The sequence below is a fragment of the Molothrus aeneus genome, chromosome 6 (genome assembly GCF_037042795.1).
Source record: "Molothrus aeneus isolate 106 chromosome 6, BPBGC_Maene_1.0, whole genome shotgun sequence".
NCBI classification, from domain to species: domain Eukaryota; kingdom Metazoa; phylum Chordata; class Aves; order Passeriformes; family Icteridae; genus Molothrus; species Molothrus aeneus.
Window position 1 is genome coordinate 60,854,277 of NC_089651.1, and position 26,562 is coordinate 60,880,838.

A 26,562-nucleotide genomic window follows, 5' to 3' on the forward strand; every position below is an offset into this window, starting at 1 on the left:
CATCCTGCCCTGCCAACATGGGATATTGACATTATTTGCCCATAAAACCCCTCAGGCAGGGCCAGATCAAGCTTTGGGCTGGGGGCACAGTGCCACAGTCCCACAGCAGCTCTCCCATATCCCAACATCCCAAGAGATTTTTTTTTTTTTTGCACTGTGCCTATAGCTCCTCTCCATTTCTTTTGGTACCAGCTCCCATTTCTCAGCTCCCTCCCCCAACATTTCTTATAAAAATAAGATTGTGCTTATTTATAAAATAATTATATTTTTTTTGTTTGCTTGTTTTTTTTTAAGAAAAGCTTCCAGTTAAAAAAAAAAAGGTGGTGTATCAAAATATGGCAAAACTTTGGCTGTCAATGGCTAAACTCTAATTAAAAATATCCACTACAAAGGCATTGTGCTGTGATAATTAACTCTGCAATCAGCAAATACTCCACCTGGGCTGTCTGCCTTCCCTGGGACACACTCAGACACCACCCCTGGATTTTCCTAGCATGTCACCATCATCCTCTGGCAGAATTATTCCAGCTGTAAGACACCTAAGGATGCATGAAAAGCCTTGGGGAAAGGGAAGGGAGATGCAGTGGGAAGAGCCACACAGACAAGGCAAGGATGCACATTCTCCTCGAGAGGAAAGTCTGTTTTCTCACCTTGGTGCTTAAGAAAAAAAAATAGGATTGTTGATAGAGTTCATGAAAGAAGAGAGGCAGATCTTTTGTATAAAAGGTGTTTCAGAGCAGGAGTAAAATGCAAATGGGTCTATAAGATCCAAACATATATAAACATACATACCTTGATATATTTATATATGTATTCTCTAGATATTCAATGTTTGGAATGCATTATTGCATTATCCTTATAGGGGATTTATTTTTTTCCATCCTGCTTTGCTTTCTTTTTTGTTTTGGTTTTTTTTTTGGGAGGGTGGGTTCTTTTCTTTTTTGGTTTTGGGGTTTTGCTCTCAAAAAAAAAAAAAAAAAAAAAGAAAAAAAAAAAAAGAGAGAAAAATATAAAAAACAAGTTACAAATGGCTCTGAGAGCTTCCAGCCATCATCCACCTGGCTGGGACTGCTGTGGCCTGACCTCCAGCACGTGTTTTTGGAAAAAACTGGGCTCATGCTCTGCCCCAGGAGCTGCTGGCCATGCCTTCCTCCATGGAACGTCACCATGCCCGGAGACCCCTGGCTGGTTATTGCTTAATCCTCCCTTCCCATACTGGCCTTTAGGGTTATTTACATTTCTTTGGCTTGGCTTGAACACGACAGTCTGGCACTTTCCATCCACCCCAGAGTCACCTGGGGGCAAGGAGGGGGGGAGAGAGGCCACGACAAAACACAGGGGGGCTTCTGCCAGCTCCAGCTGAGCTGTGCCCCTGCCAGCCGGGATAAGACAACTTGTGTTTGGCACAAACTCCTCTGGAATCCGCTCTGTGCCCCGGGGGATCCCCATCCTGCCCCTTCCCCAGCAGGGACACGGTCTCCAGCATGGTCTGCAGGGAGCAGGGCAGGGCGGCGCTGGAGCCTCGCCACGCTCACACCACGAACTCGGGCACCTCGTCGTGGGTCAGATCCAAGGAGAAATATTTGCTGGTTCTTTTCACAGGGAAGGTGTCCTGGATGTTGATGCACTGCTGGGCCAGGCAGCCGTTGCAGTAGAGCCCCTCGTGGTCCAGGCCGTGGGCGCAGCCGAAGGTGAAGCTCTGCGCCGTGTCCTGGCACAGGTTGGCCAGCTGCAGGAAGTCCTTCTGGTAGAGCCTGATGTCATCCAGGCTCAGGCTGTGCCTGTCTGTCGATGTCTTGGGTTTCCTGCTCGTTGTCTGGGAAAAGCCAAGAGGAGGCTCAGGATGTGCCAGGGAGCCCCCAAGGCTCACAGAATCACAGAATTCAGAGAATTCACAGAATCACAGGAGGTTTTGGAGACACCGGCACGGCTTCTGCACTGGATTCCCCAGAGGAGCAGCAGCTGCCTCTCCTTCCCCTGGATCTGCAGAGGAAGACTCCACCCTTCTCCAGGATCCCTGCTCCAGCAGAGCCACCCCTGGCACTGCAGGAGGGCTGAGCCACAATTCCAATGGGGCTGCTGCCAGCACCCTGACCCACAGGGTGTCAGGCTGGGCTCTGACTCTGGCACTGTTGGTTTGGTCACTGCATTGTTCATTTCATCCTTTTATTTTTTCCTTTCCCTATTAAAGAACTGTTATTTCCTGCTCCCATATTTTTGCCTGAGAGCCCCCTTAATTTAAAACTGATAGCAATTGGGAGGGGTGGGGAGGGTTTACATTTTCCATTTCAGGGGAGGCTCCTGCCTTCCTTAGCAGACTCCTGTCTTTCCAAACCAAGACAGTCATTCCACCACCTCCCTGGGAAGAGCATTCCAGTACTTTATTATTCTTTCAGTGAAATTTTTTTCCTAATATCCAACCTGTGCCTTCCCTGATGTAGCTTGAGGCTGTGTCCTCTGGTTCTGTCAGAGACCGACCCCACCTGTCTGCAAACCCCCTCAGGAAGTTTTAGAGAGCAATGGGGTCACCTCTGAGCCTCCTTTTCTCCAGGAATGTTGGGAATCCCAAAGCCCCAGCCCCACGTACCTGGGGTAAGGAGTCGGTGCTCTGCCCCCGCAGCTTCACCACCGTCTCTGAGGAGCTGGAGGTGGAGGAGCTGATCTCCTTCACGATGAGTCCTGCACAAAGGAGGGTGCAAAGGTTATTTTGGGGTGGCTCAGCTCTCCTGGCATCCACTCCTGCTGTCCATGGGGACAAAGGCTGCCCCAGTGCAATGCGGTGCCTTCAGCCCAACAGCTCCACTTGCAAACAATGCTGCCTACAAAGCATCCCAAATCTGCCCCAAATTGGCATCCAAAGCTGTCCCCAGGGAGCCCCAAAGATCTCCCAGTAGCTCCCAGCTCAGAACTGCAAGTGACTTTTGGGGTGCAGGCACAGCGCCAGAGAAGATCATGGAGTCCAACTGTTCACCAGCAGTGCCAAGGCCACCGCTGTCCCCCGTCCCCAGGTGCCACAGCCACATGGTTTTCAAATCCCTCCAGGGATGGGGACTCCACCACTGCCATGGGCAGCTGTGCCAGGGCTGGACAAACCTTTCTGTGAGGCAATTTTCCCAATATCCAATCCAAACCTCCCCTGGCACAACTTGAGAGAAGTTCCTCTTTTCTTTACCCCATCTCTCCTTCAACCCATTGGGTGAACAGTTTTTCCCAGCATCCCAAAGAGACACCTGGGGCTCACTCTGCCCTGCCAAACACCAAAGAACCACGGTGTCCTAGGGTGACATTTTGATGCTTGTATCCCCATTCCTGTGCTCTGTCCATGCTGGATATCATGTTCTGTGCCTTCCAGACCGGCTCTGCAGAGCGAATGTTTTGTTTTGGTTTTGCTCTCAGCCGCTCCCCCACGGCTGGCAGGACACACAGACAGGGCAGTACATGGTGCTGCTTTTGCTTTTTGCTTTGCTCTTGCTTCTGCTTTGCTCCTGCTTTGCTCTTACTTTTTGCTCCTGCTCATTAGTTAGTTTAGCTAAGCAGCCCAAATTTTCCCTGGACTGTTTCTCCTTTCCCTTTTTTGGGCCTACTCGAGCCTGCTCCGGGCTGGGGCCTGGGGAACACCAAGAGTTTGCACCTTGTGGCTGCAGCAGCTGCCCCAGCACAGAAGGGACTGAGAACAGAGCGAGCACCCCCAGAGAGACTTTCTGAATTTGTCATCATTCCAGAGCGGTGACAGAGCGGTGTCACCTGGTATTGTTCATTCTGTGTGCTGGGGGTGCTGTGCCTGTTAAACAAACAGGTTCTTTCCACTTCTCTCCATGGAATCCTTCCCGAACCGGTTGTGGGGAGGGGCTGTGTGGGTTTGCTTTCTAGAGGGGCCTCCTTTGGGAGGTTTTCTCCCAAATTTGCCCTAAACCAGGACACGTGGAATGACCAGGCTTGGAAGAGACCTTAAAGACCATCCCATCCCAGCTCCCAAAGGCGTGACTGGCAGTGGGGGATTGGGAAGAGAAGCGGCCGCCACCTTACCCGAGTGCCCGTTGAACTTGCGGGACAGCAGCATGTCCTCGGTGATGTAGACACACATGTCGGGGCTCACCTCCATCTCCCCAGCCTGCTCCAGCTCCCGGGGGTCATCCACCAGCATCTCAATCTCTGCAGGGCACCAGCAGACAGGACAAGTCAGCCGTGTCCCTTTGGAGCACCCTCTGTCACATATTTTATGGAAAATCCTTTCTTTAGGAGCTTTTCTCCTTGGAAGCTGGGAAGCTTCAGTTTCTCCATGTTTTGCTGCTTTGGAATGTGATTTGGAGAATTGTTTACCCAGCATGTGAAATTGTTTTTACCTGCTGACCAATGACAGCCACCTGTGTCGAGGCTGTGAGCAGTCACAAGATTTTATTGTCATTCCTTTCTTTTCTATTCCTTGCTAGCCTTCTGATGAAATTCTTTCTTCTATTCTTTTTTGTATAGTTTTAATATATAATTTTCTTTTCATATAATATATATCATAAAATAATAAATCAGCCTTCTGAAACATGGAGTCAAGATTCTCATCTCTTCCCTCAATAGTAACATCTAGCAGAAAGCAAATCTGCCATTTGTAGGAATAAATTAATTGTGCGAGATGCTGTTAAAATAACAACTATTAGGAGCTGTTACCCCTCCTAAAGAAATCTCAAAAAAATTAAAATCTTTAGTGTCTGACAACCTACAATAATCAGGACCTGGGACCCCTGCAAATCCCACCACACACTCTCCAACCAAGCACAGCACCTGGACAGCCTGTGATATTCACATGCCCTCTGAACAGAGAGAAGCTGTGAGACAAGCAGAGAAGAAGGAGAACTCAATTCTTATCTCGCTTGCTGTGCCTGTGTTGTGCTAAAGTAGAATGCAGTATGGAGATTGTTTACCCAAAGTGAGGATGTTTTGTTCCCTTGGCCTATCAGGGCCAGGTGTGTGTGTGTGCTGGACTGTCATGGGATAGTCATGAGAGAATCAGAGATGAGTAAAGTTTTGTGCAGCTGTGAGCAGACTGAGTGCATGGCAGATTCAGTTTAGATACAATGCTTAGGGTCAGTGATAGGGCTAATATGAATAAGATTATGTTTATTACTCTTCTCTGGATTTAAACCAGATTCTAAGGATTGGAAGTAGATTCTAATTAATATACTAGAAGAGTAAGATCCTCATCAGTAGATAGAAATGTAGAGGAATAATCATACGACGCCTACGAAGTGTCAGTATCAGGCGGCTGCTTCAAACCCAAAGTGGTGATTTGATGTGAAGTAATAATAGTAATAACAAAAACCATAGTAATAAATAGTAATAATAAATAGTAATAATTAAAAGCATAGTAATAATAAAGTAATTCATTAGCCTTCTGATGATGGAGTCTGTTCCAGATTGCAATGCAAGATGTTTTCAATCACCATCTGTATGGCAGATTGCCTTTGTCAAGTGGGCAGTTTGCCTTTGAGTGACCACATTCACTCCTCCCTCGGGAGGGGACATCTGCTGATAACAGACCATTGAATGTCACTGCATGGCTGATAAGAACTACAGCATCCCATTGGGAGATGCTCTGCCCAGGGGGAGGAGCCAAGCATTGCTACCCAGATATAATCCAGCGGTTTTTGAGACACGGGCATGGCTTTCTCCACTGGATTCCCCAGAGGAACAGCAGCTGCCTCTCCTTCCCCTGGATCTTCAGAAGAAGACTCCATCCTTGTCTACAGGACCCCCTTGCTCCAGCAGAACCAGCCCTGACACTGCAGGAGGGCTGAGCCACAATTCCAATGGTTCTGCTGCCAGCACCCTGACCCACAGGGTGTCAGGCTGGGTTCTGACTCTGTCAGTGTTGTTCTAGTGCACTGCATTGTTTATTTTATCCTTTGATTTTTTTCCTTTCCCTATTAAAGAACTGTTATTTCCTGCTTCCATATTTTTGCCTGAGAGCCCCTTAATTTAAAATTTACAGCAATTGGGAGGGGTGGGGAGGGTTTACATTCTCCATTTCAGGGGAGGCTCCTGCCTTCCTTAGCAGACTCCCGTCTTTCCAAACCAAGACAAGTCAGATGCACCATCCTCTCTCCCCTTTGTCAGAGTCACCCTTGATTTACAGCAACAACCCGAGGTGGTGCCTCACCATCATCCTGGGAATCCTCCTCCAGCCGCTCCTTCCCGCCGCTCTCCACGCCCGAGGTGTGGGAGCTGCCGTGGCTGGTCATGGAGCTGCAGGTCTTCAGCTTGCGGTGGGCGCCGGCTCCAGAGAAGGCGTCCTCAGGGCCCATTTCCCTGGCCTTGGGGTCGGCCTCGATGCCGGAGGTGTGGGAGCTGCTGTGGGAGGCCGTGGAGTGCCGGGACAGCCGCTTGTGCCGGGCGCTGCCGGCGCTGCTGCCGCTGGCACGGGAACGCTTCTCCAGCTGCTCCATGTCCAGGTCCAGCGTGTCGCTGATGTAGGACTCCCGGTACTGCTTCTTCTCTGCAGTGAGTAAAATATGCACAGACATGTTTTATGTAAAATCCCTTCCTCAGGATTTTTCTCCTGAGAAGCCTCAGAGGAAAAGGAAAACAATAATTATCTGCTGCTGTGGAATGCAACAGGTGTGTCTTTGATTGGTCTCATGTTGGTTGTTTTTAATTAATGGCCAGTCCGGCTGTCTCAGACTCTCTGGTCAGTCACAAGACTTTATTATCATTTATTATCATTATTTATTATCATTTTCCATTTCTCTTCTTTCCTTGCTAGCCTTCTGATGAAATCCTTTCTCTATTCTTCTAGTATAGTTTTAGTATATAATTTTCTTTTCATATAATACATATCATAAAATAATAAATCAGCCTTCTGAAACACGGAGTCAAGATTCTCATCTCTTCCCTCATCCTGAGAACCCCTGTGAACACCATCACATTTGGTGAACCCTGAGTGAGGAGCATTCCCACATTTGGTGACCCCAAGTGAAGAAAAATTCCACATTCAGTGACCCCCAGTGAAGAAAAATTCCACATTTGGTGACCTCGAGCGAGTGGCATTGATTACCCCTGCGTGGAGTCATCACCACAGGGGGGAATGCAATCAGAGTGATTCCCATGACCTCCAGGGCAAACTGGACCCTCTGGAAGGGCACGGATGTCCTGGCACACAGAGGAGTTGTCACCCGAGCCCTGGCACAGCTGGAGATGGGCTCTGTCCCAGTGGCATCAGGGAAGGTGGGGCAGGAGCTCCAAAGCTCCTGTGCTGGGCTGTTCCTCCAACAGAGGAGGAAGAGGGAGAAGGGGAGGAGGAAGAGAAAGAAGAGATGTTTAGGAAGAAGAGAAAGAAGAAGACAGAAAATAAGGAGGAGCAGGAAAAGAAGAAAATAAATGAGGAGGAAGAAGATGAGGATGAGATGGAAGAAGATGAGGATGAGAAGGAAGAACATGAGGAGTAGGAGGAGGAAGAGGATGTAACAAGGTGGAAGAAGATGAGGAGGAAGAAGAGGAGAGGAAAGAGGAGAATAAGGAATAGAAAGGAAGATGAGAAGGGGAAAGACAAGAAAGGAGCAAGAAGAGGAGGAGGAGGGAGAGGAAGAGAAAGAAGAGGAAGAGGAGGAGGAAGAGAAACAGGAAGAGAAGGAAGAGGAGGAAGAAAACAAGAGCAGAGTGGGATGAAGATGAGAAGGAGGAAGAAGATGAGGAGGACATGGAAAAAAATATGAGGAGGATGGTGAGGAGGAGGAAAACACAATAAGAGGAGGATAAAGATGAGAACAAGGAAGAAGATGAAGAGGACAAGGAAGAAAAAGATGAAAAGTATGAGAAAGAGGAAGATGAGGAGGATGAAGAAGAGTACGACGAGAAGAACAAATAATAAAAGGAGGAAGAGGGGAAAGAGGAAGATGAGGAAGACAAAGAGAAGGTGAGAGGAAAGAAGAGGAAGAAGAGCTTATGCTTTCACAAGGATGAGGGACATGGAGAAAGGAACACACAAAAAAGATGAGAAAGAGGAAGGAGTTGAGGCAGATGAGGAGGATGAAGAAGAGTAGGACAAAAAGAACAAATGAGAAAAGAAGGAAGAGGGGAAAGAGGAAGATAAGGAAGAGAAAGAGAAGATGAAGAGAGGAAAGAAGAGGAAGAAGACCTTATGCTTTCACAAGGTTGAGGGACACTGGGAAAGGGACAGATGAAAAGAAGGAGAAAGAGGAAGAAGTTGAGGCAGATGAGGATGAAGAAGAGTAAGACAAGAAGAACAAATGAGAAAAGAAGGAAGAGGGGAAAGAGAAAGATGGGGAAGAGAAGATGAGAAGAGGAAAGAAGAACACCTTATGCTTTCACAGGGATGAGGGACACTGGCAAAGCTGTGCTGAGACAGAACCGGGACACCGGCGACGGCAGCAGGGCTCGCACCCACCGCAACGCGGAAGAACCAGGAGCTCTCACAGGTGCCAACACCCCGCGGGGGCCCGTCCCGGTGCCTCTGGGGCTGGAGCACCTACCCTCGTTCTCCTCCAGCCGGCGCACCTGGCGCAGCACGGGCTGCAGGTTCATGTAGAGCCGGTGGCTGCTGCTGAGCAGCTGCAGGAGGTGGCGCGAGCGCAGCGGGCAGCCCGTGTAGTAGATGAGCTTCCGCGCCGAGGGCAGCCCGTCCGGCAGGATCTCGAACTTCTTGCCCTGCGTGGGACAAAGGGAGGTGTCAGCCCCAGGGAGGAGGAGGCTCCAGTTCTCACCCAGCCCCGCTGCAGCTCCTCAGGGACCCCCTCAGTGGGTTGTTGTCACCTGCTGCGGGTCGGTGTTAAAGAGTCCCGCACCCTGCCTGGGGACGGTGGAATCACTGAGGGGTTTGGCGTGGAAGGGACCTTAAAGAACACCTAGACCAACCCCCTTCCACCTTCCACTGTCCCTAGGTGCCCCAAGCCCCATCCAGCATGGCCTTGGGCACTTGCAGGGATCCAGGGGCAGCCACAGCTTCTCGACACATCCTCCCCACCCTCTAAACACCCAGGGCCTCCCCACCCTCACAGGGCAGAATTCCTTCCCAATCTCCCACCCATCCCTGCCCTCTGGCACTGGGAGCCATTCCCTGGCTCCTGTCCCTCCATCCCTTGTCCCCAGTCCCTCTCCAGCTCTCCTGGAGCCCCTTCAGGCCCTGCCAGGGGCTCTGAGGTCTCCCTGGAGTCTTCTCCTCTCCAGGGGAACATTCCCAGCTCTCCCAGCCTGGCTCCATAGGAAACGGTGCTCCAGCCCGTGGAGCATCTTCTGTGGACCAAGAGCTCCATGTCCTCCATGTGCTGAGGACCCCAGAGCTGGAAGCAGTGCTCCAGGTGGAGACGGTGGCACTCACCACAAACACCAATTTCCCCACATTTGTCCATGGGAAATCGTAGAGCAGCTGCTTTTCCTCATCCAGGTTCTGCAAAAAGAGGAGAGGGAGGCATGGCTGAGGATTCTGGCAGGGGCATGGAGCTGGGCTGAGCGATCACCTTCATCACCTACCTGGAAAATCTGGATGCCCCGTGTTGTCAGCCCCAGAGTCAGGGAGGCCTCCACTTCCCTTTTGTCCTAAGGGGGAAAAAATGAAAATTTAAATTGTGTATTTAAATACACAATTTCCAGCGTGAAGTGGTTAAATCCACCCCACCTCAGCCCAGGGATCCTCCCACAATCACCCCAGCCACCATTCTATGATTAATGTGCCAAATTGAAAATGGAAAGTGACTCTGGACACGGGCAGAGAGTGACAGGATAAGGGGGAATGCTTTTGAATGAAAAGAGAAGAGGTTTAGATTGGATGTGAGGAAGAAATTACCCCTGTTGATTTCAGCACATCTGTGATGTCAGCAAGGCCTGGGAGGGTGGGCAGGCCCTGGCACAGGGTGCCCAGAGAAGCTGTGGCTGCTCCTGAATCCCTGGAAGTGTCCAAGGCCAGGTTGGAGCAGCCTGGGACAGTGGAAGGTGTCCCTGCCATGGCAGGGGGTGGCACTGGATGAGCTTTAAGCTCCCTCCCAACCCAAACCATTCCGATCAAATGGTTTTTTAACCATTAATTAATTAATTAAACACCTCACACTCTCCCAGCAAACAAACTGCTTTATTCCCAGGAGAGAAAAAAACAGCATTTATTTCTCAGGGAGAGCATTCCCAAAGTTCAAATCCCAGCAGCCACAGGGCCAGGGCTCACCTTGTACAACCTGTAGTAGTGCACGGCCACGTCGTCCAGCCTGACAGCCTCCTTGATGTACTTGAGATGGGCCTCTGAGGCTGTCAGGGCAAACTGGTCCTTGTGCATGTTGGGGACGTGCTTCAGGATGTAATCCTTGCCCCTCTTGGCAACCACCTGTTTGGGGAGGGAGAGAAGCTCGTCCAGCTGCTCCGTGCTGGCTCCTGGGAGTGGTGGTTTCAAGGGAAAAAGGCAAATTGGAGCTTTGTTCTAGAGACCTCCAAGCAAAAATGAAATCATTACAGCAGCCAGTGACTTCTTGCCAGCTGGATTTCCTGCTGGGAACTGTGCTCCATGTGGCCATTCCATGGTGGCACCTGTGCTGGGGCACTCATGTGGCTGGGGACACAGGCCCAGGGCCACCATGCCTCAGTGAGGTGTGTGAAAAAAGGAGAAATGGGCAGATTTTGGGACAAATCCAAGGAAAGAGGTTGGGAAGGAGAAGAAAAAGCACCAGGGAGAGCTTTGAGCACCTGAAGGGGCTGCAAAAGAGCTGCAGAGGGGCTGAGGACAAGGGATGGAGGGACAGGACACAAGGAATGGCTCCCAGTGCCAGAGGGCAGGGATGGGTGGGAGATTGGGAACTGGGAATTCCTGGCTGGGCTGGAATTGCCAGAGCAGCTGTGGCTGCCCCTGGATCCCTGGCAGTGCCCAAGGCCAGGCTGGACAGGGCTTGGAGCAGCCTGGGATGGTGGAAGGTGTCCCTGCCATGGCAGGGGGTGGAACTGGATGAGCTTTTAGGCCCTTCCAACCCAAACCACTCTGGGATTCTGTGCCACCAGGTCCCAAAGGGCTGCACCTGATGCTGGTGGGGCAATGACCCCAGGAGCATCCCTGCAGCTCACAGGGAATTCCCCAGCAGCCCCAACCCACAGCTATTCCCACCCCCACAGCTCTCCTGTCACCATGACATTCTCTGAAAAATCCCTTCGCCAGGATTTCTTCTCCTGGGAAGCTGAGAGGCCTCAGAAAAGAATGAAAACAAGAATTATCTGATTGCTTGGGAATGTGGTTTGGAGATCATTTACCAACAGCTGCATCTTTGATTGGTTCCACGTGAATTGTTTTTAATTGATGACCAATCACCATCAGCTGTGTCGGACTCTGAGGCATCAGTCACAGAGCTTCCATTATCATTCTTTTCTAGCCCTCTGATGTATCCCTTCTCTTTCTTTAGTATAGTTTTAGTATATACTATAATATAATATATACTATAATATACTATATTATATTAGTATATATATATTAATAATATATAGTAATATATTATTAATATATATAACTAATATATATTATTACTACTTATAATATATTTTATAAGTATTATAATATATATAGTAATATAGTAATATATATAGTAATATATATAGAGAGTAATATATTACTATATATATTATATATATTATATATTATATATATTACTGTATATAATATATATAAGTAATATAGTATATTATATTACTATATACTATAGTGTATATAGTAATATAATGTAATGCTATAATGTAATATACTATATTGTAATATGATATAATGTGATGTAATATAATATAATATAATATAATATAATATAATATAATATAATATAATATAATATAATATAATATAATATAATATAATATAATATAATATAATATAATATAATATAATATAATATAATATAATATAATATATCAGCCTTCTGAGAACTTGGAGTCTCATCTCTCCCCTCCTCCTGGGAGCCCTCACAAGCACCACACTGTCCCAGGTTATTTCCAAGCAGGACTAACCCAGGATGCAGCCAGAGCAGCCCAGAGCAGGATTCCTTACCCAGGCAGGGAAATAGGCCTCGGGCTCGAAGTATTTCCCGTAGTGCTTGTTCCTCTTGAAGTCCCCCAGGTCGGCTTGGAGGGCGAAGGCAGTGAGCAGGAAATAAGCCTCTTCCCTCAGCACACACTGGGAGTGCAGCACCTGCTTCCTCAGGTGCCAGTAGTAGTAGTACCGAGCTGTCCTGTCACTGGGGAGGGACAGGGGACACAGAGGGGAAATTTTCCAGACTGGAAATCTGTCACAGACATATTTTATGAAAAATCCTTTCCTTAAGATTTTTCCTCCTAAAAAAGCTGAGGAGCCTCAAGAACAAAATGTAAACAATGGTTATCTGCTGCTGTAGAATGCAACAAGTAGATCTTTGATTAGCCCATGTTAGTTGTTTCTAATTAATGGCCAATCACAACCCAGCTGGCTCAGACAGAGAGTCCAAGCCACAAGCCTTTGCTATAACTTTTTCTTCTTTGCTAACCTTCTGATAAAATCCTTTCTTCTGTTCTTTTAGTATAGTTTTAATATAATATATATCATAAAATAATTAATCAAACCTTCTGAAACACGGAGTCAGATCCTCGTCTCTTCCCTCATCCTAAGACCCCTGTGAACACCGTCACAGAAATCCATTTTGATTTAGGTGAAATGTGCATCTTTGAGTTAAGTCTGTAGTTTGAAAACATAGCTGTTTAGTCTGACTACCTGTTCTGGTAAAAAACCTATGCTCAGAGAAACTGCTTCAGCCAGAGGACAGAGATAAGGGGGGGCAGACAAAAAAACCAGAAAGACTGCAACAAAAGCAGGTCAACCTGACCCAGGAATTCTTTCTGATAATAAAGAATTAGTAGCAAATGTAACATAAAATCAGTAAAAATAAATATGTATAAACCTATTGTGAAATTGCATGCATATGTATTTGAGAGGAAGATAAAAAAGGATCTGGAGTTCCCAGAGGTGCCCGTGTCTTTTAAGGAGAGTAATCTCCACATGTGTCCAGCGCTGTAATAAACATACCAGCTTTACAGCTTTACAAAGTTGTGGAGTTTATTTGCCTCTGCAAAACACAGGGGACACAGGGAGGAGTCAGCAGCCAGGGGACACCAGCTGGGAAGCCCTCAGGGAGGGGGCACCAAAAGGTTTTGTTCCCTCTTTTCTATTTGTTAAAATTTGTCAAAATTTGTTAAAATTCTGCAAACGTGCAGCTGCCTCACCAGCCAGGTGGAGAAACCCCCTCAAAAAGTCTGTGCAGATGTCACTGTGTCCCCAAAGCCCTCAGGCCATCATTTTAGCCCCAAAGCAGGAGCTGCAGCTCCCACCCAGCCGTGGGTAAGTTCATATCAGGCTGTGCTAAACCCCTAAACACATCATCCCCTGTGGAAGTCACATTCTCTGGAAAAATCCCTTTGCCCAGGATTTCTCTCCTGGGAAGCTGAGAAGCATCAAGGAAAAAGGAAAACAATAATTGTCTGATTTGCTTCTCCTGTGTTTTGCTGCTGTGGAATGTGTTTGGAGATTGTTTACCCACAGGTGATTGTTTCATTGGATTTTTGGTGAGTGTTTTGACTCATTGGCCACTCTGGGCCAAGCTGTGTCAGACACTGGAAAGAGTCACAAGTTTTCATTATTATCTTTTTAGCCTTCTCTAAGTATCCTTTCTGTATTCTTTAGTATGGTATAGTTTAGTATTCTTTAATATAATATAGCATCTTAAAATAATAAATTAGCCTTCTGAGAGCATGGAGTCAGATTCATCATTCCTTCCTTCGTCTGGGGGCAACCCAAATACAATAACCCCCAAATAAAACCCCCCAAAAGGCTTTGTCTGGGGGAAATGTCCCCACCTGGCCCTGTCAGAAACCACTCAGCACCCACCCATCACCAGCCCCAGCTTTTGGGGTGTGCTCAGCACCCCAGAGCACCCCAGGAGGATCCCAGTCACCCCTGGAGGGGAACAGCCACCCCAGGAGGGGCCCAACCACCCCAGGAGGGGCACAACCACCCCAGGAGGGGCACAGCTACCCCAGGAAGGGCACAGCCATCCCAGGAGGATCCCAGCCACTCCAGGAGGGGAACAGCCACTCCAGGAGGGGCACAACCACCCCAGGAGGGGCACAGCCACCCCAGAAAGGGCACAGCTACCCCAGAAGGGACACAGCCATGCCAGGAGGGGCACAGCCATCCCAGGAGGATCCCAGCCACTCCAGGAGGATCCCAGCCACCCCAGGAAGTGCCCAGCCACCCCAGGAAGTGCCCAGCCCCAGCAGAGGGGCCCGGGCAGGGGCACTCCGTACCTGATGAGCCGCCCGTTCTCCACGTAGTACTGCACTCGGAAGTGGATGATCATGGGGGGGCCAAACTGGTCGATGCCCTGGAATGGAGGAGGTTTTCAGGAATGCCCTGGGGATCCAGCATCACACCCCAGCCCCTCTCCTCATCTCTTTGGGGTCATGGCTGTCACAGCCACCCCTTGCCCCCCAGGGCACTGATGGAGTTTTTGTTCCTCAGTTAAGAGTTTGGTGCCCATTTTTCCATGTAAAATGCTGGAAATGAAGGGGATCTGGATTTTAAAAGGCTGGGTGTGACAAGCCCAGGTGTTCTGCAACACCTCACTGCTGCTCTCCTTCTCCCAGACCATCATCCACCAGCAGTCAAGCCTGGACACCGCCCCCTGAGCACTGAAAGAATGAAAAGGTGCTCTGGGCAGAAAAAACCCAAACTGATGTCAGAATTTGAAAGAAGGGACCTCAAAAATTCTGCTGAAGGATAAGGGAGGAAAAGAAAAATCAGAGGGGAAAAAACCCCCAGAGCTCCAGGGACAGAGCACGGAGGACACATCCCAGCTGGGGCACATGGTGGCACTCAGAGTGACAACCCCAGGGCTGTGGTTTTGCACATCCACCCCCAGCCCCACAGTGACCAAGTGCCCCCCCCACCCCTTGGCAGCATTCCCGGGTCCTGGGAGTGACCTGTGATGGGGACAGAGGTGGCCTCAGCTCTCCATGCAAGACCTCACTGCTGACCTTGCTGGCCTCCTTCTTCCACTCCTTGGGGCAGTACTTGTAGAGCTTCTGGGCCAGGTCCATGTACACATGCTCATTGTCTGTGAGGGACAGAGGTGGCATCAGCATCCCCACGTGTCCCCCTGCCTCCCAGTGTGACCCATTGGTGAGGGGGAATGGGGAATTGTGAGTTCCTTGCCATCAAAAATGGTAATTTTCACACTCAGGCCCCTGACTTACTCTGGATGACGCTGAGCCCGAAGAGGTGACAATCCTTCAGCCTCAGCAGGTCACACACCTGCACCAGTAACTCTTGGCACAAAATCTTCACCTGTTAAAAAAAAACAAACCCTTAAATGAGGCCTGGAAGCATCTGTGCCCACCAAACCCCTCAGCAGGACCCCAAGCAGGGTGGGGGTGACAGGATGGGCTGTGGGGCTCAGCTGTGGCCCCAAAGCCTGGACCAGAGCTCTGCCAGGGCTGGGATGCTCAGAGGACCACGGGGCAGCTCGAGAGCAGTGGTTGATGGAGGAACCCAGCACTGGGGAGATGTTTTGGGAAACAGAAATCAGAACATTCACAGTCTCATCCCACCCCACAGACACCTTCCACCATCCCAGGGTGCTCCAAGCCCATCCAACCTGGCTTTGGACACTTCCAGGGATCCAGGGGCAGCCACAGCTGCTCTGGGAAACCTGTGCCAGGGCCTCCCCACCCTCCTAGGCAAGGATTTATTCCTATTATCTAATCTAAATCTTTCCTCTTTAAGTTTAAAACCATTCCCCTTAGCCCCTATAAGGATAAGTGGAATGGTTTTAGATTAGAGGAGGATATCATTATCCACCTCTTTCCATCTTTTTTTATAAGCTCCCTTTAAGTCCTGAAAGGAATTTCAACATTTTCCTGACTCAAAAGCAACATTGGGTGAGGGTGAATTAACAAAAAAAAAAAAAAACAACCCAACAAAAAGTGGGGGAATTTCACATTCAATGCAGAGCAAGGCCAGGCAGGCTCCAGAGGAAACCCAGGGTGTGCAAACACCACCTCAGGGGGTGAGGGAAGTGTCAAGCTCAGGAGGAGGAGGAGGAGGTTCCTTACGTTGATGATGATGTTGAGGGAGTCGTCGTTGGGGAGGAAGATGCACACGCTGCGCCGGTCCTGCATGACTCTGTTGTTGTGGAAGGGCAGCTTGTTCATGGTGCTCTGGCCTGGGGGCTCGGGGGGGCTGCTGGGGGCACCTCACCGGCGGGCCGGGGCGGCCTCGGGCTCTGTGGGTGCCATCCCTGGGGAAAACAGGGGGGATGAGCCCTGGGCAGGGCACCCTCTGCTCCCCAGCTGCATCCCCCAGCCCTGCCACCCACCAGCACATCCCACACGGTGTGGGCTCATGGTTGGGGTGTCCCCCTGCTCCAGATTGCAAGGCAAGATGGATTCTATCAACATCTGTGTGGCAGCTGTCCTCTGTTCATTGGGCAGTTTTTCCTTATCTCTTCCACACCCACTCCTCCCTCGGGGACACATCTGCTGATAACAGCCATTGAATGTCCCTGCATGGCTGATAAGAACTGCAGCATCCCATTGGGAGATGTGAGCCCAGGGGGAGGAGCCAAGCATTCCTGCCTGGATATAATCTGGAGATTCTGGAACACCAGCACGGCTTCTGCACTGGATTTCCCAGAGGAGCAGCAGCTGCCTCTCCTTCCCCTGGATCTGCAGAGGAAGACTCCACCCTTCTCCAGGATCCCTGCTCCAGCAGAGCCACCCCTGGCACTGCAGGAGGGCTGAGCCACAATTCCAATGGGGCTGCTGCCAGCACCCTGACCCACAGGGTGTCAGGCTGGGTTCTGACTCTGGCACTGTTGGTTTGGCTCACTGCATTGTTCATTTCATCCTTTTTTTTTCCTTTCCCTATTAAAGAACTGTTATTTCCTGCTCCCATATTTTTGCCTGAGAGCCCCTTAATTTAAAATTTATAGCAATTCAGAGGGAGGGGGTTCACATTCTCCATTTCAGGGGAGGCTCCTGCTTTCCTTGGCAGAGACCTGGCTTTCCAAACTCAGACACCCCCAAAACCCCTGAGCACACCTCACCCCACCTCAGCCACCCCACCACAGCCACCCCCATGGTTTTAGGCCCAGCCCCAAAAACCTGAGCCAGCAGTTTGATTCTCCTGGCTCAGGCTCAGGAAAACCTCAGGAAAGGCTTTTCTGGCATAATTAAAATAAACAGAAGTTTATCCACTGGGAATAACCCGGTTGGGGCAGCAAGGAGCAGTGCTGCAAGCAGGAGGTTTCCCTGCCAGCCATGGAAAGGCAAGGAAATGCTGTGGGGTCTCCTAAGAGGATCCCCACATCTCTTCCAACATCCTTCCCCCAGTTCTGACTCTTCACTGGGGTGGAATAAAACAATCCAAGCACCAGCAGGGATTTACAGACTGGAATTGACATTCAGAACCAACAAATCCATCCTAACACTGAGCCCAGGAAACTCTAATTTCCGAGGGTGAATATTCCCAAAGCACCCCACCATCCCTGAGGACACGAATTCCCACGTGACACCATGAGGAAGGACTTTAAACTCTGACCTAGTTCAGCCTTTTCCAAGCCCAGATTTACACTGGCAGACAGCAGAGTGTCTCCCTTGCCACCAAATATTTGCTTTGGTCTAAATGGAAGCGCCTTTGGCTTCCGAAAGCCTGGAATTCCTGCAGCAGCACAGGGAAAAGTGCCCTGAGGTGACTTTTTGTTGGTGGTTCCTGGGGTTCTGCAGAAGTTGGGAAATCCGGAGGTGATGCTTTCCCACAGCCAGGGCACTCTGGGACTGCAGCACAGAGGCTGCGTCCCTGCATCGTGGATTCTGGATTGCAAATGTGCATTGCATCCATGCATTGCATTCCTGCCTTGGGATGGTGCATTGCACCCATGCATTGCATGCCTGCATCCTGGCCATGCCTTTTTGCATGTACCCATGCATTGTGCTGGTACATCACAGATTCGCTGCCTTGCATCTGTGCGGATCATGGCCCTCCGCTGCATCCATGCATCTTGGATTCTGGATTTCACATGTGCATTGCATCCATGCCTTGATTTGGGGCATTGTGGCCATGTATTGCATCCATGCATTGCACCTTCACGTTGCACCCATGCATCCTGGTGGTACATCACATTGCATCTGTATGCATCATGGCCCTCCACTGCATCCATGCATTGTGGCATCCATGCATTGAGCTGGAACATCATGGCACCTATGCATTGAATCTGTGCAGCACAGATGTGCAACCTGGCCAGGCATTGCACCTACACGTTGTGGCCATGCATTGTGGCATCCACGTATTGAGTTGGAACCTCGTGGCATCCATGCAGTGCAACCATGCATTGCAGCAATGCATCATGGCATCTGTGCACTGCAGCAATGCAGTGTGTCAGCCATAAATTGAGCTGGAACATCATGGCATCCATTCACTGCATCTGTGCAGCACAGATGTGCAACCATAAATTGTGCTGGCACCTCATGGCATCCATGCATTGCATCCACGCAGCACAGATGTGCAGCCTGGCCATGCATTGCACCTACGCATTACACCCGTGCACTGTGGCATCCATGCATTGAGCTGGAACATCATGGTATCCATGCAGTGCACCTGTGCATTGCAGCAGTGCATCATTGCACCTGTACATGGCATCAGTGCATTGTGGCATCCATAAATTGTGTTGGCACCTCATGGCATCCATGCAGCAAACTGGCCGTGCATTGCACCCTTGCATTATGGCATCCATGCATTGGACTGGAACATCATGGCACCAGTGCAGTGCATCTGTGCATTGCATCAATGCATTGTGGCACCCATGCATTGAGCTGGAACATCACGGCACCTATGCATTGCATCTGTGCAGCACAGACGTGCAACCATGCATTGCACCTACACACTGCATCCATGCATTGTGCCACCCATGCATTGGGTTGGAGCACTATGGCATCCATGCAGCGCACCTGTGCATCGCAGCACTGCACTGGGGCATCCATAAACTGTGCTGGAGCCTCATGGTATCCATGCATTGCATCCATGCATTGCACCTACACATTGCACCCATGCATTGTGGCATCCATGCATTGAGTTGGAACACCGTGGCACAAATGCGTTGCACCTGTGCATTGCAGCACTGCACTGTGGAATCCACAAATTCTGCTGGAGCCTCATGGTATCCATGTATTGCACCCATGCATCGCACCTACACATTGCACCCATGCATCGTGGCACCCATGCAGTGCATCCCTGCAGCACAGCTCTGCACCATGCCTGGCCCCTCTCCATGGTATCCACGCTCTGAGGCCGTGGCCGATCCCGAGGGAAGCCAGGTGGGTTTCAGGGCTCACTGAAGATCCCAAGAAGATCCCGGTGCTCACGGAGCAGGGCTGAAGGAATTTGGCACATCCTGGCCCGGCTGGGCACCGGCAGCTCCCGGGCACCGTCGGGATGTGGCTTGTGAGGGCTGGGCTGGGGAGGGGCCGTGTTCCCGGCAAAGCAGCCGTGTCCCGGGGCTCCTGCAGCACCCTCCGTGTCCTGCTCCTACCCACAGACTCCTCGACTCCCAAGGGGGCACCAGAGCTTCTTCCCGAGCCAGCTCAAAATTCCAGGCATGGGCAGCACCCACTGCTGAGCTACTGGAGAATCCATCCCTGGGATTCTCTCCCCCACATGGGCAGGAACACCTTCCACCATCCCAGGGTGCTCCAAACCCTGTCCAACATGGAAAACTTCCAAGGATGGGGCAGCCTCAGCTCCTCTGGGCAGCCTGTGCCAGGACTCTCCTTCCTCACAGCCAAGAATTCCTTCCCAATATCCCAACTAACCCTGCCCTCTGCCAGTTTGAAACCATTCCCTCTTGTCCTGTCACTCTCTGGCATTCTGGGGCTGTTCATCCCCACACCAGTCCCTGCATTTCCTCCTCCTCCTCCTGCAGCCTGGATTGATCCCAGAGCACCAGGGATTAAACTACACAAGCTGGCGTCAGCAGAGCAGGGACATGGGAGAGGAAAAAACCACCCAAGCCCAAACCCTATATTTTGGTATTTGTATAGAAAACATCCCAGCTCCTGCTGCTGAGTGGGAACATTCCATCAGCCCACCACACAGGGACGGTCCCTATGGAGATTCCCTCAGCTCCAGGTGCTTCCCGGGGGCTCTGGCAGCCCTGGGAGGTGCAGGGATTCAGCAGGGGACACACAAAGCCCTTTCCAGGGTGCTGTGCCTGCAGCAGCCCTGGCCAGACGCCGGGAAATTCTTTCCAAGCATCTGCTGCTCATTGCCACAATGTGGGCTTTGATTCCCTGGGACCCCGCGCCGCTGCCCTCAGCGAGTCCCTGCTGCTCCAGAGGAAGTGCTGATAGCAGGCACAAGCATGGAAGCATGGAATGGTTTGGGTTGGAAAGGACCTTTAAAGATCTAGCCCAACCTTCCGGGCTTCAAGCTGGAAATATGGATTGGAGGGAGAGCCTCCCTGGATTGCCCCACAGCAGATGGGGTGACACAGATCACTCCACACTCCAAGCAGGAACCTCCACCCCAGGCAGTCTTCCAAAGGGTTTTCCATCCAAAGTCAGCTGGAAAAAACACTGGGAATGAGGGCTTGGGCATGGATCAGCAGAGTGAGGAGATCCAGGTCTTCCAGCCATGTTTTCCCTGCTATGGGGAAAAGAGCATTAAAACTCCATAGGAAGGCACTGCAAAGTGCTCATGACTCCAGAGTTGAGAAAATTCCTTGATCCACTGTGTTTTCCAGGCCCAGGCTGCTGGAATATTGTCTCCCTCCCTGGTGCTGATGCCATGGGATAAATCCTGTCACAAAGCTCGGCTGCAAAGAAAACATCCCACAAAAAAACCCGGGAAAAGCAGCCGGGGCTGGCGCTGCTGACTCGGCGAGGGATTTGTTCATCCCAGGGTCCTGCAAACACATCCAAGGGCAGGCAGAGCCTGGGATTGGTTCACATGGAGATGCTGGAGCAGGATCTCGTCAGAAATAGAAATTTGGATGTAATTCCAGGGTGGGGATTGAACATGGTTTGAACTTGCTGGCTGAGGTGGGGTTTTCTTCCAGATTCCGTGCTTGTGAAGTGAGGCTGGGTGGAAGGGCAGCATTTTTCCCTCTTCGCAGATTTAAATGGATTTAAAAGAAGCTGACGAGTCTCCATCCTCGTGGGTTTGGGTCAGGTTTGTCCCTCTGTGGTACCCACCAGATATCCCAGTGCCCCCCATTCAATCCAGCCTGCAGGCAGATCCTGTCCACTTCTCCATCAACCAAATCCATCCCTCCTTGCAAAAATATCCACTTTTCCAAAAAATGCAGCTCTATCAGACGTTGCCATCCCTGGAGGAATTTAACAGCCACGTGGCTGCGGCACTTGGGGACATGGGTTAGTGCTGGGGGAACGGCTGATTACAATCCTAGAGGCCTTTTCCAACCTAAAAAACTCCACGATTCCCTGTTTCTAACCCACCTCCAGGCTTTTGTCCCAGCCCTCTGAGGCACCCCAGGGGCGAGGGAAGGGATCCAGCCCAGGACCCACACGTAGGCAGGGGCCATCCACAGCCAGAGGCTGCCCAGAGCGCGGGGCGAGACGGGAAGATGAATTCACGGGGCAGGAATTTCTTGTTTTGAAGAGTCTGGAGTGGGTCTCACCCCACATCACAGGCACAGGTATGCACAGAGCTGTTATTACAAGTTTTAGGGCCGTCCCTTAATGCAGCTTCTCCGAACCCAAAACCCAGATTAATTCCTGCTTGCGGTCGCCCCGTAATTAAAATCGTCTCCAATTCTTCATGAACTCAACAGTTTCCTCCTAATGAAGAGAGGCAGATGAAAGAGACCTTCACTGGGAAAAAGGACTCAGTTATAAATATTCCATTACTTCATCCACCACAAAAGCTATTTGGATGCTGGAAGCTCAGCCTGGGCAGCCAGGGGCCAGCCCCCACCAGCCTCAGCAGATACCCCCGAGTGCTGGGGGTATCCAAAAAGCCTCTCCGAGGAAAATTCCTCCAGGAGCTCCCCTGTATCCATCTCTTCTTCCTCATCCTCCTCCCCCTTGGCTATTGCAATGGGACAACAGCAACGGGCAGGAATGGCTGGGCCACGTGAATCACCCTAAAAATGGGATGATGCCCCCACCTGCTGGGGATGAGCCCCATGGGACATCACATTCCATGGGGAGACACAGGCTGAGCCATGGCAGCTCAGGAAGCTGCTGCCCTGCCTATCTCACCATGCACAGAGCAGAATCTAGCCTGGAAGCGCTGATTTTCCATCCAGCCCACAGCAGAGCCACCCCAGGCCTCTTCATTCCCTGACTTTGGAGCACTGAAATATAAATAAAGCATCCCTGCCTCCACCAGGGATGGACACAGAGATGGATTTCTCCTGGCAAGGGCTCCAGGGAGGGGAGGGACAATGCCTGCTCTTCCTCTTCCTTCCTCTGCTCCAGAACCAGCCCCTTCCATCAGATTTCCTTCCAGGAAACTCGCCTGAGCCTCTGGGATTAGAACAATATCCAGACTGGGTTGGAGAGGGTTGTGCTCAGGGCAGCCCGGCTCTCCCATCCAGCTCCTGAGCCTGTCCCACAGCACTCCCAGGCATTTTAGGAACCATCCCCCAGCACCAACAAGCCCAAAGCTCCCAGAGCTCTGATCCCACTCCCAGGATGACAGGCATCACTCCCAAGGCTGCACATGGATGTGGAGCACTGCCTTTGCTCCCCTCCCCGTGGGCAGGCTGCAGCCCACACCAGCAGCAGCTGCCATAAATCCCTTGGGATTTGGCTGCGGGATCCCTGGACCACAAAGCAGCCCCAAGGGCCAGAGTCACCATCCCAAACTCCTGCACCACAGAAAGCACAGCCCCGAGTCTCCAAACCACAGAGATCCCTATTTAGAAATTAAAGTCATATTTTAAATTTAATTAACAATATAATATTAAATAATTAATAATGCCACGTAAATATTAATATTAATAATATGCAATGATGAATGTTTATGTTATTTTATACAACAACACACCCCCAAGATGCTGTGACCCTGGGTAAACTCTTCCTTCCCAGTAGGAGGCACTTTTGGGGAGCCTCATTCCCAATATCCTGCTCACAGGCTCCTCTACACTGGGTGCCTAAACCCATTCCCACTGTGGGGAATGTGCAGTGCTTGCTGCACATGGAGAGGGAAAAAACGGGATGCAAAGTCCTCTGCAGACACACAAGAACCCAAAAACCAGCTCCATCTTATGCCAAAAAATTCAAATCCATGCCTGGACTATCCGGAGCTCCTGCTGCCCTCTGTGGCGTCCTCGCCTCCAGCTCCAAATCCAGCAAAACAAAGCCAAACCAAGTTCCTGATTTTTTTAATCCTGGGGCGGGCAGAGGGAGATTTGTCTTCCCTCAGCAGCGCCGCTCTCCAGTTTTCCAGCTGGGAAAGCTCCTCAGCCACGCCACAGCCTCCATCAACTTCCCTGCCCCGGCCACAATCAGGGAAAGCTTTTTGGGAAAAATATCCCAAGCCCACTTTTCAGTCAAGGGGGGGAAAAAAAAGCAGGATAAAACTCAATTAAGGAGCAGGCAGATATTTTAACCAGCGCCATGGTTTGTGTACTCCATCTGGAGTCCAAAGGCTGCCGGGTTTTTTTTTTAGCAGGAGGGAACTGACATCATCTTAATTTCAAATTCCCATTTATTTTTACATCTGGTCTGAATTAATCTTTCTCAGCGTCCTGACTTTCATGTAATGGAATAATTGCTTACAGACTCGGGGTTTAAAGAGCCTGAATAAACCCAGTTTAAAAAAAAAAAAAAAGAAACCCCTTTAAAAACCAGTAAAAATCCAGTAGTAAAAATCCAGTACCTAGAACCAAACTCCAATATGCCTTCGGGATTGGGAATTTTAAACGGAACATCTCTTTCAGGCAAGAGAGCTCGAATTAATCCCAGCTCTATCCAAGACTCCGAGAGGGAGAGCGAGCCCTGTGGAAAAACACCAACACAAACCAGCCCAGAATTAGGCAGAGCAGCAAAGCTCCATCGGTGCCACGCGGGAAGCAGCTCTGGAAAAGCAGAGTTGGGCTCCGAGGGGAAAACATCCTGATGGCCAGAAAGGCACTGGCCACGAGCAGGAAGAGGAGGATTCAGGAATGGGAGATGGCAGAAAGGTGGCAGGGGGCCAGGGGCATGGCAGGGTCGGGATGTGCCTCACTCCCACGGGCGAGTCAAAGGACACAGGAACACCAAGGATGGTGCTGGGAAAGCTCAGCCCCATTTCCCCACTGTCACCAGGGCACCGGGTCAGATAAAGCCCGGCCTAGGAGCTGCATGGATTTATCCAGAACGTGTCAGGGATGGCATTCCTGGTGGGAAATGCAGAGAGGGCCATCGGGGACACCACCAGGGAGCAGCTGGCACCCTGAGCACCTCCATGGGGTGGGGGGCACCCGAGGGTGAGGGGAGCCCCAGGGACAAGGGGGTCCCACAGGTGGCTGTGACCCAGGGACAGGAGGATCCATGGATGAGAGGATCACAGGCATGGGAACCAAGAGATGGTGGGGACCACAGCTGAGGGGACCTGTGGGTCACCACGAGCCACAGAAAAGAGCTGGCACAGGCACAGAGCACCCACAGGTGAGGGGACCCAGTGGGGATGTGTGACCCAGGGGTGAGGGGACAGTTGGGTGAGTGTGACCCAGGGACAAGGGGGCCTGTGGGTGAGACACAGGGGTGAGAGGGGACCCATGGGCAAGCGTGACCCAGGGACAAAGGGCCCATGGGCACCTGTGACCCAGGGACAAAGGGATCCATGGGCAAGTGTGACCCAGGGACAAAGGGACCCATGCCCACCTGTGAACCAGGAACGAGGGGACCCATGGGTGACAGTGACCCACAGGTGAGAGGACCTGTGGGTGAAAGCAAGGGGTCCCATGGGCACTCACCCCCAGGGGACCTGTGGGTGAGTGCCACCCAGGGAAAAGGGTCCCAAGGGTGAGTGAGAGACCTATGGGTGAGTGAGACCACAGGTGAGCGAGACCCGTGGGCGAGTGTGACCCAGGGGCAAGGAGATCCGTGGGCGGCTGAGACCCAGGAGCCAGGGCTCCCGCAGATGTGGGGAAAAGTGTGACCCAGCGGCCGGGGGTCCCACAGATGTGGGGACGAGTGTGATCCAGGGGCGAGGGCTCCCGCAGATGTGGGGACCCAGGGGCGAGGAGTCCCGCAGATGTGGGGACCCAGGAGCCGGGGGTCCCACAGATGTGGGGACGAGTGTGACCCAGGGGCGAGGGCTCCCGCAGATGTGGGGACCCAGGGGCGAGGAGTCCCGCAGATGTGGGGACCCAGGAGCCGGGGGTCCCACAGATGTGGGGACGAGTGTGACCCAGGGGCGAGGGGTCCCGCGGGCGAGCGCGCCCCTGGAGCGGCTCCGGGGTGGCCGTGGCGGTGTCGCGGCGGTGTGGCGGCGGTGTGGCGGCCGTCGGGGGCCGTGGGGGGGTTCCGGCGGAGCCGCAGCTCCCGCGGGCGGGCGGGCGGGCGGAGGAAATGACTCGCATTCCTGCAGCCGGGGCCGCTCGCACCGCTCCGGCTCCAACTCGCCCCCGAGCGCAACAAGCGGCCGCGCCGGGCCCACCCGCGGCACGGCCCCGCGGGGGCGAGCCGAGCCGGACCGGGCTGAGCCGAAGCGAGCCGAAGCGAGCCGGAGGGAGCGGAACCGGGCTGAGCCGAGCCGGGCTGAGCCGAGCGGGAGCGCGGTGCGGGGCGCCGGGCACGCACCTACCTGCGGCTGCGGGAGCGCGCTGCGTGCCGGCCGTGCCGAACCGAGCCGAGCCGAGCCGTGCCGAGCCGAACCCCGCCGTGCCGAGCCGAGCCGAGCCGTGCCGAGCCCAGCCCAGCCCAGCCCATTCCGCCGCCCCCGCCCCTTCCCGGGCCGCCCCGCACCGCCCCGAGCGGCACCGGCACCGCCTCCCGCCCCGGCGCCGGGCCCGGGACAGCGGGGACAGGGTCGGGAACGGGGTGGCCCCGGGCTTCACAGAGGAGTGGTGGCCCCGGAGGAGGCGTGGGGAGCCGGGCACGGTGCTCACGGAAGGCTCCGGGAAGAGCCTGAGCAGGGCATCCCCTGGGAGGGCACTCGGGCACCGTCCCTGCGGGATGGAGCCAGCGAAGGTGCCCGGGAGCGGAGCTGAGCTGAGCATCCTCCAGCCGGGAGCGCGGCCGGAGGAGCCTCCGAGGGCTGGGGAACTCTGCTCGGGAGGGCTGGGAGAGCTGGGGTGTCCAGCTTGGATTGACCTTAGAGCCGCTTCCAGTGGGGCTCCCAGAGAACTGGAGAGGGAGTTTGGATAAGGGGGAATGGATTCCCACTGCCAGAGGGCAGGGATGGATGGGATATTGGGAAGGAATCCTTCCCTGTGAGGGTGGGCAGGCCCTGGCACAGTTGCCTATAGAAGCTGTGGCTTCCCCTGGAAGTGTCCAAGGCCAGGCTGGACAGGGCTTGGAGCAGCCTGGGATGGTGGAAGGTGTGTCTGCCCATGGCAGGGGTTGGAACAA

At 52.1% G+C, this 26,562-nt stretch overlaps 1 protein-coding gene across 1 annotated transcript; it reads right to left on the reverse strand.

Annotated features, from left to right (window-relative positions):
- Positions 1–1,039: 1,039 nt before the first annotated feature.
- Positions 1,040–25,857, reverse strand: FRMD6 (FERM domain containing 6). The gene is made up of 15 exons (XM_066552137.1): positions 25,796–25,857; positions 23,885–24,003; positions 16,099–16,283; positions 15,241–15,331; positions 15,022–15,101; positions 14,293–14,369; positions 12,008–12,194; positions 10,160–10,315; positions 9,475–9,540; positions 9,323–9,391; positions 8,478–8,652; positions 6,149–6,484; positions 4,027–4,152; positions 2,588–2,679; positions 1,040–1,816 (listed from the first exon to the last, which is right to left on the reverse strand). The coding sequence occupies exons 3-15, from the start codon at positions 16,195–16,197 to the stop codon at positions 1,532–1,534; spliced, it is 1,839 nt and encodes a 612-aa protein (XP_066408234.1). The 5' UTR covers positions 16,198–16,283; positions 23,885–24,003; positions 25,796–25,857; the 3' UTR covers positions 1,040–1,531.
- Between the last annotated feature and the right edge of the window lie 705 nt (positions 25,858–26,562).

Coding starts and splice junctions, on each gene's coding strand:
- FRMD6 (XM_066552137.1), bottom strand. CDS start 16,197: ATGAACAAGCTGCCCTTCCACAACAACAGAGTCATGCAGGACCGGCGC. Junction 12,195..14,292: donor GAGAACGGGCGGCTCATCAG/GTACGGAGTGCC, acceptor GTCCCTCCCCAG/TGACAGGACAGCTCGGTACT. Junction 1,817..2,587: donor GCACCGACTCCTTACCCCAG/GTACGTGGGGCT, acceptor GGCTTTTCCCAG/ACAACGAGCAGGAAACCCAA.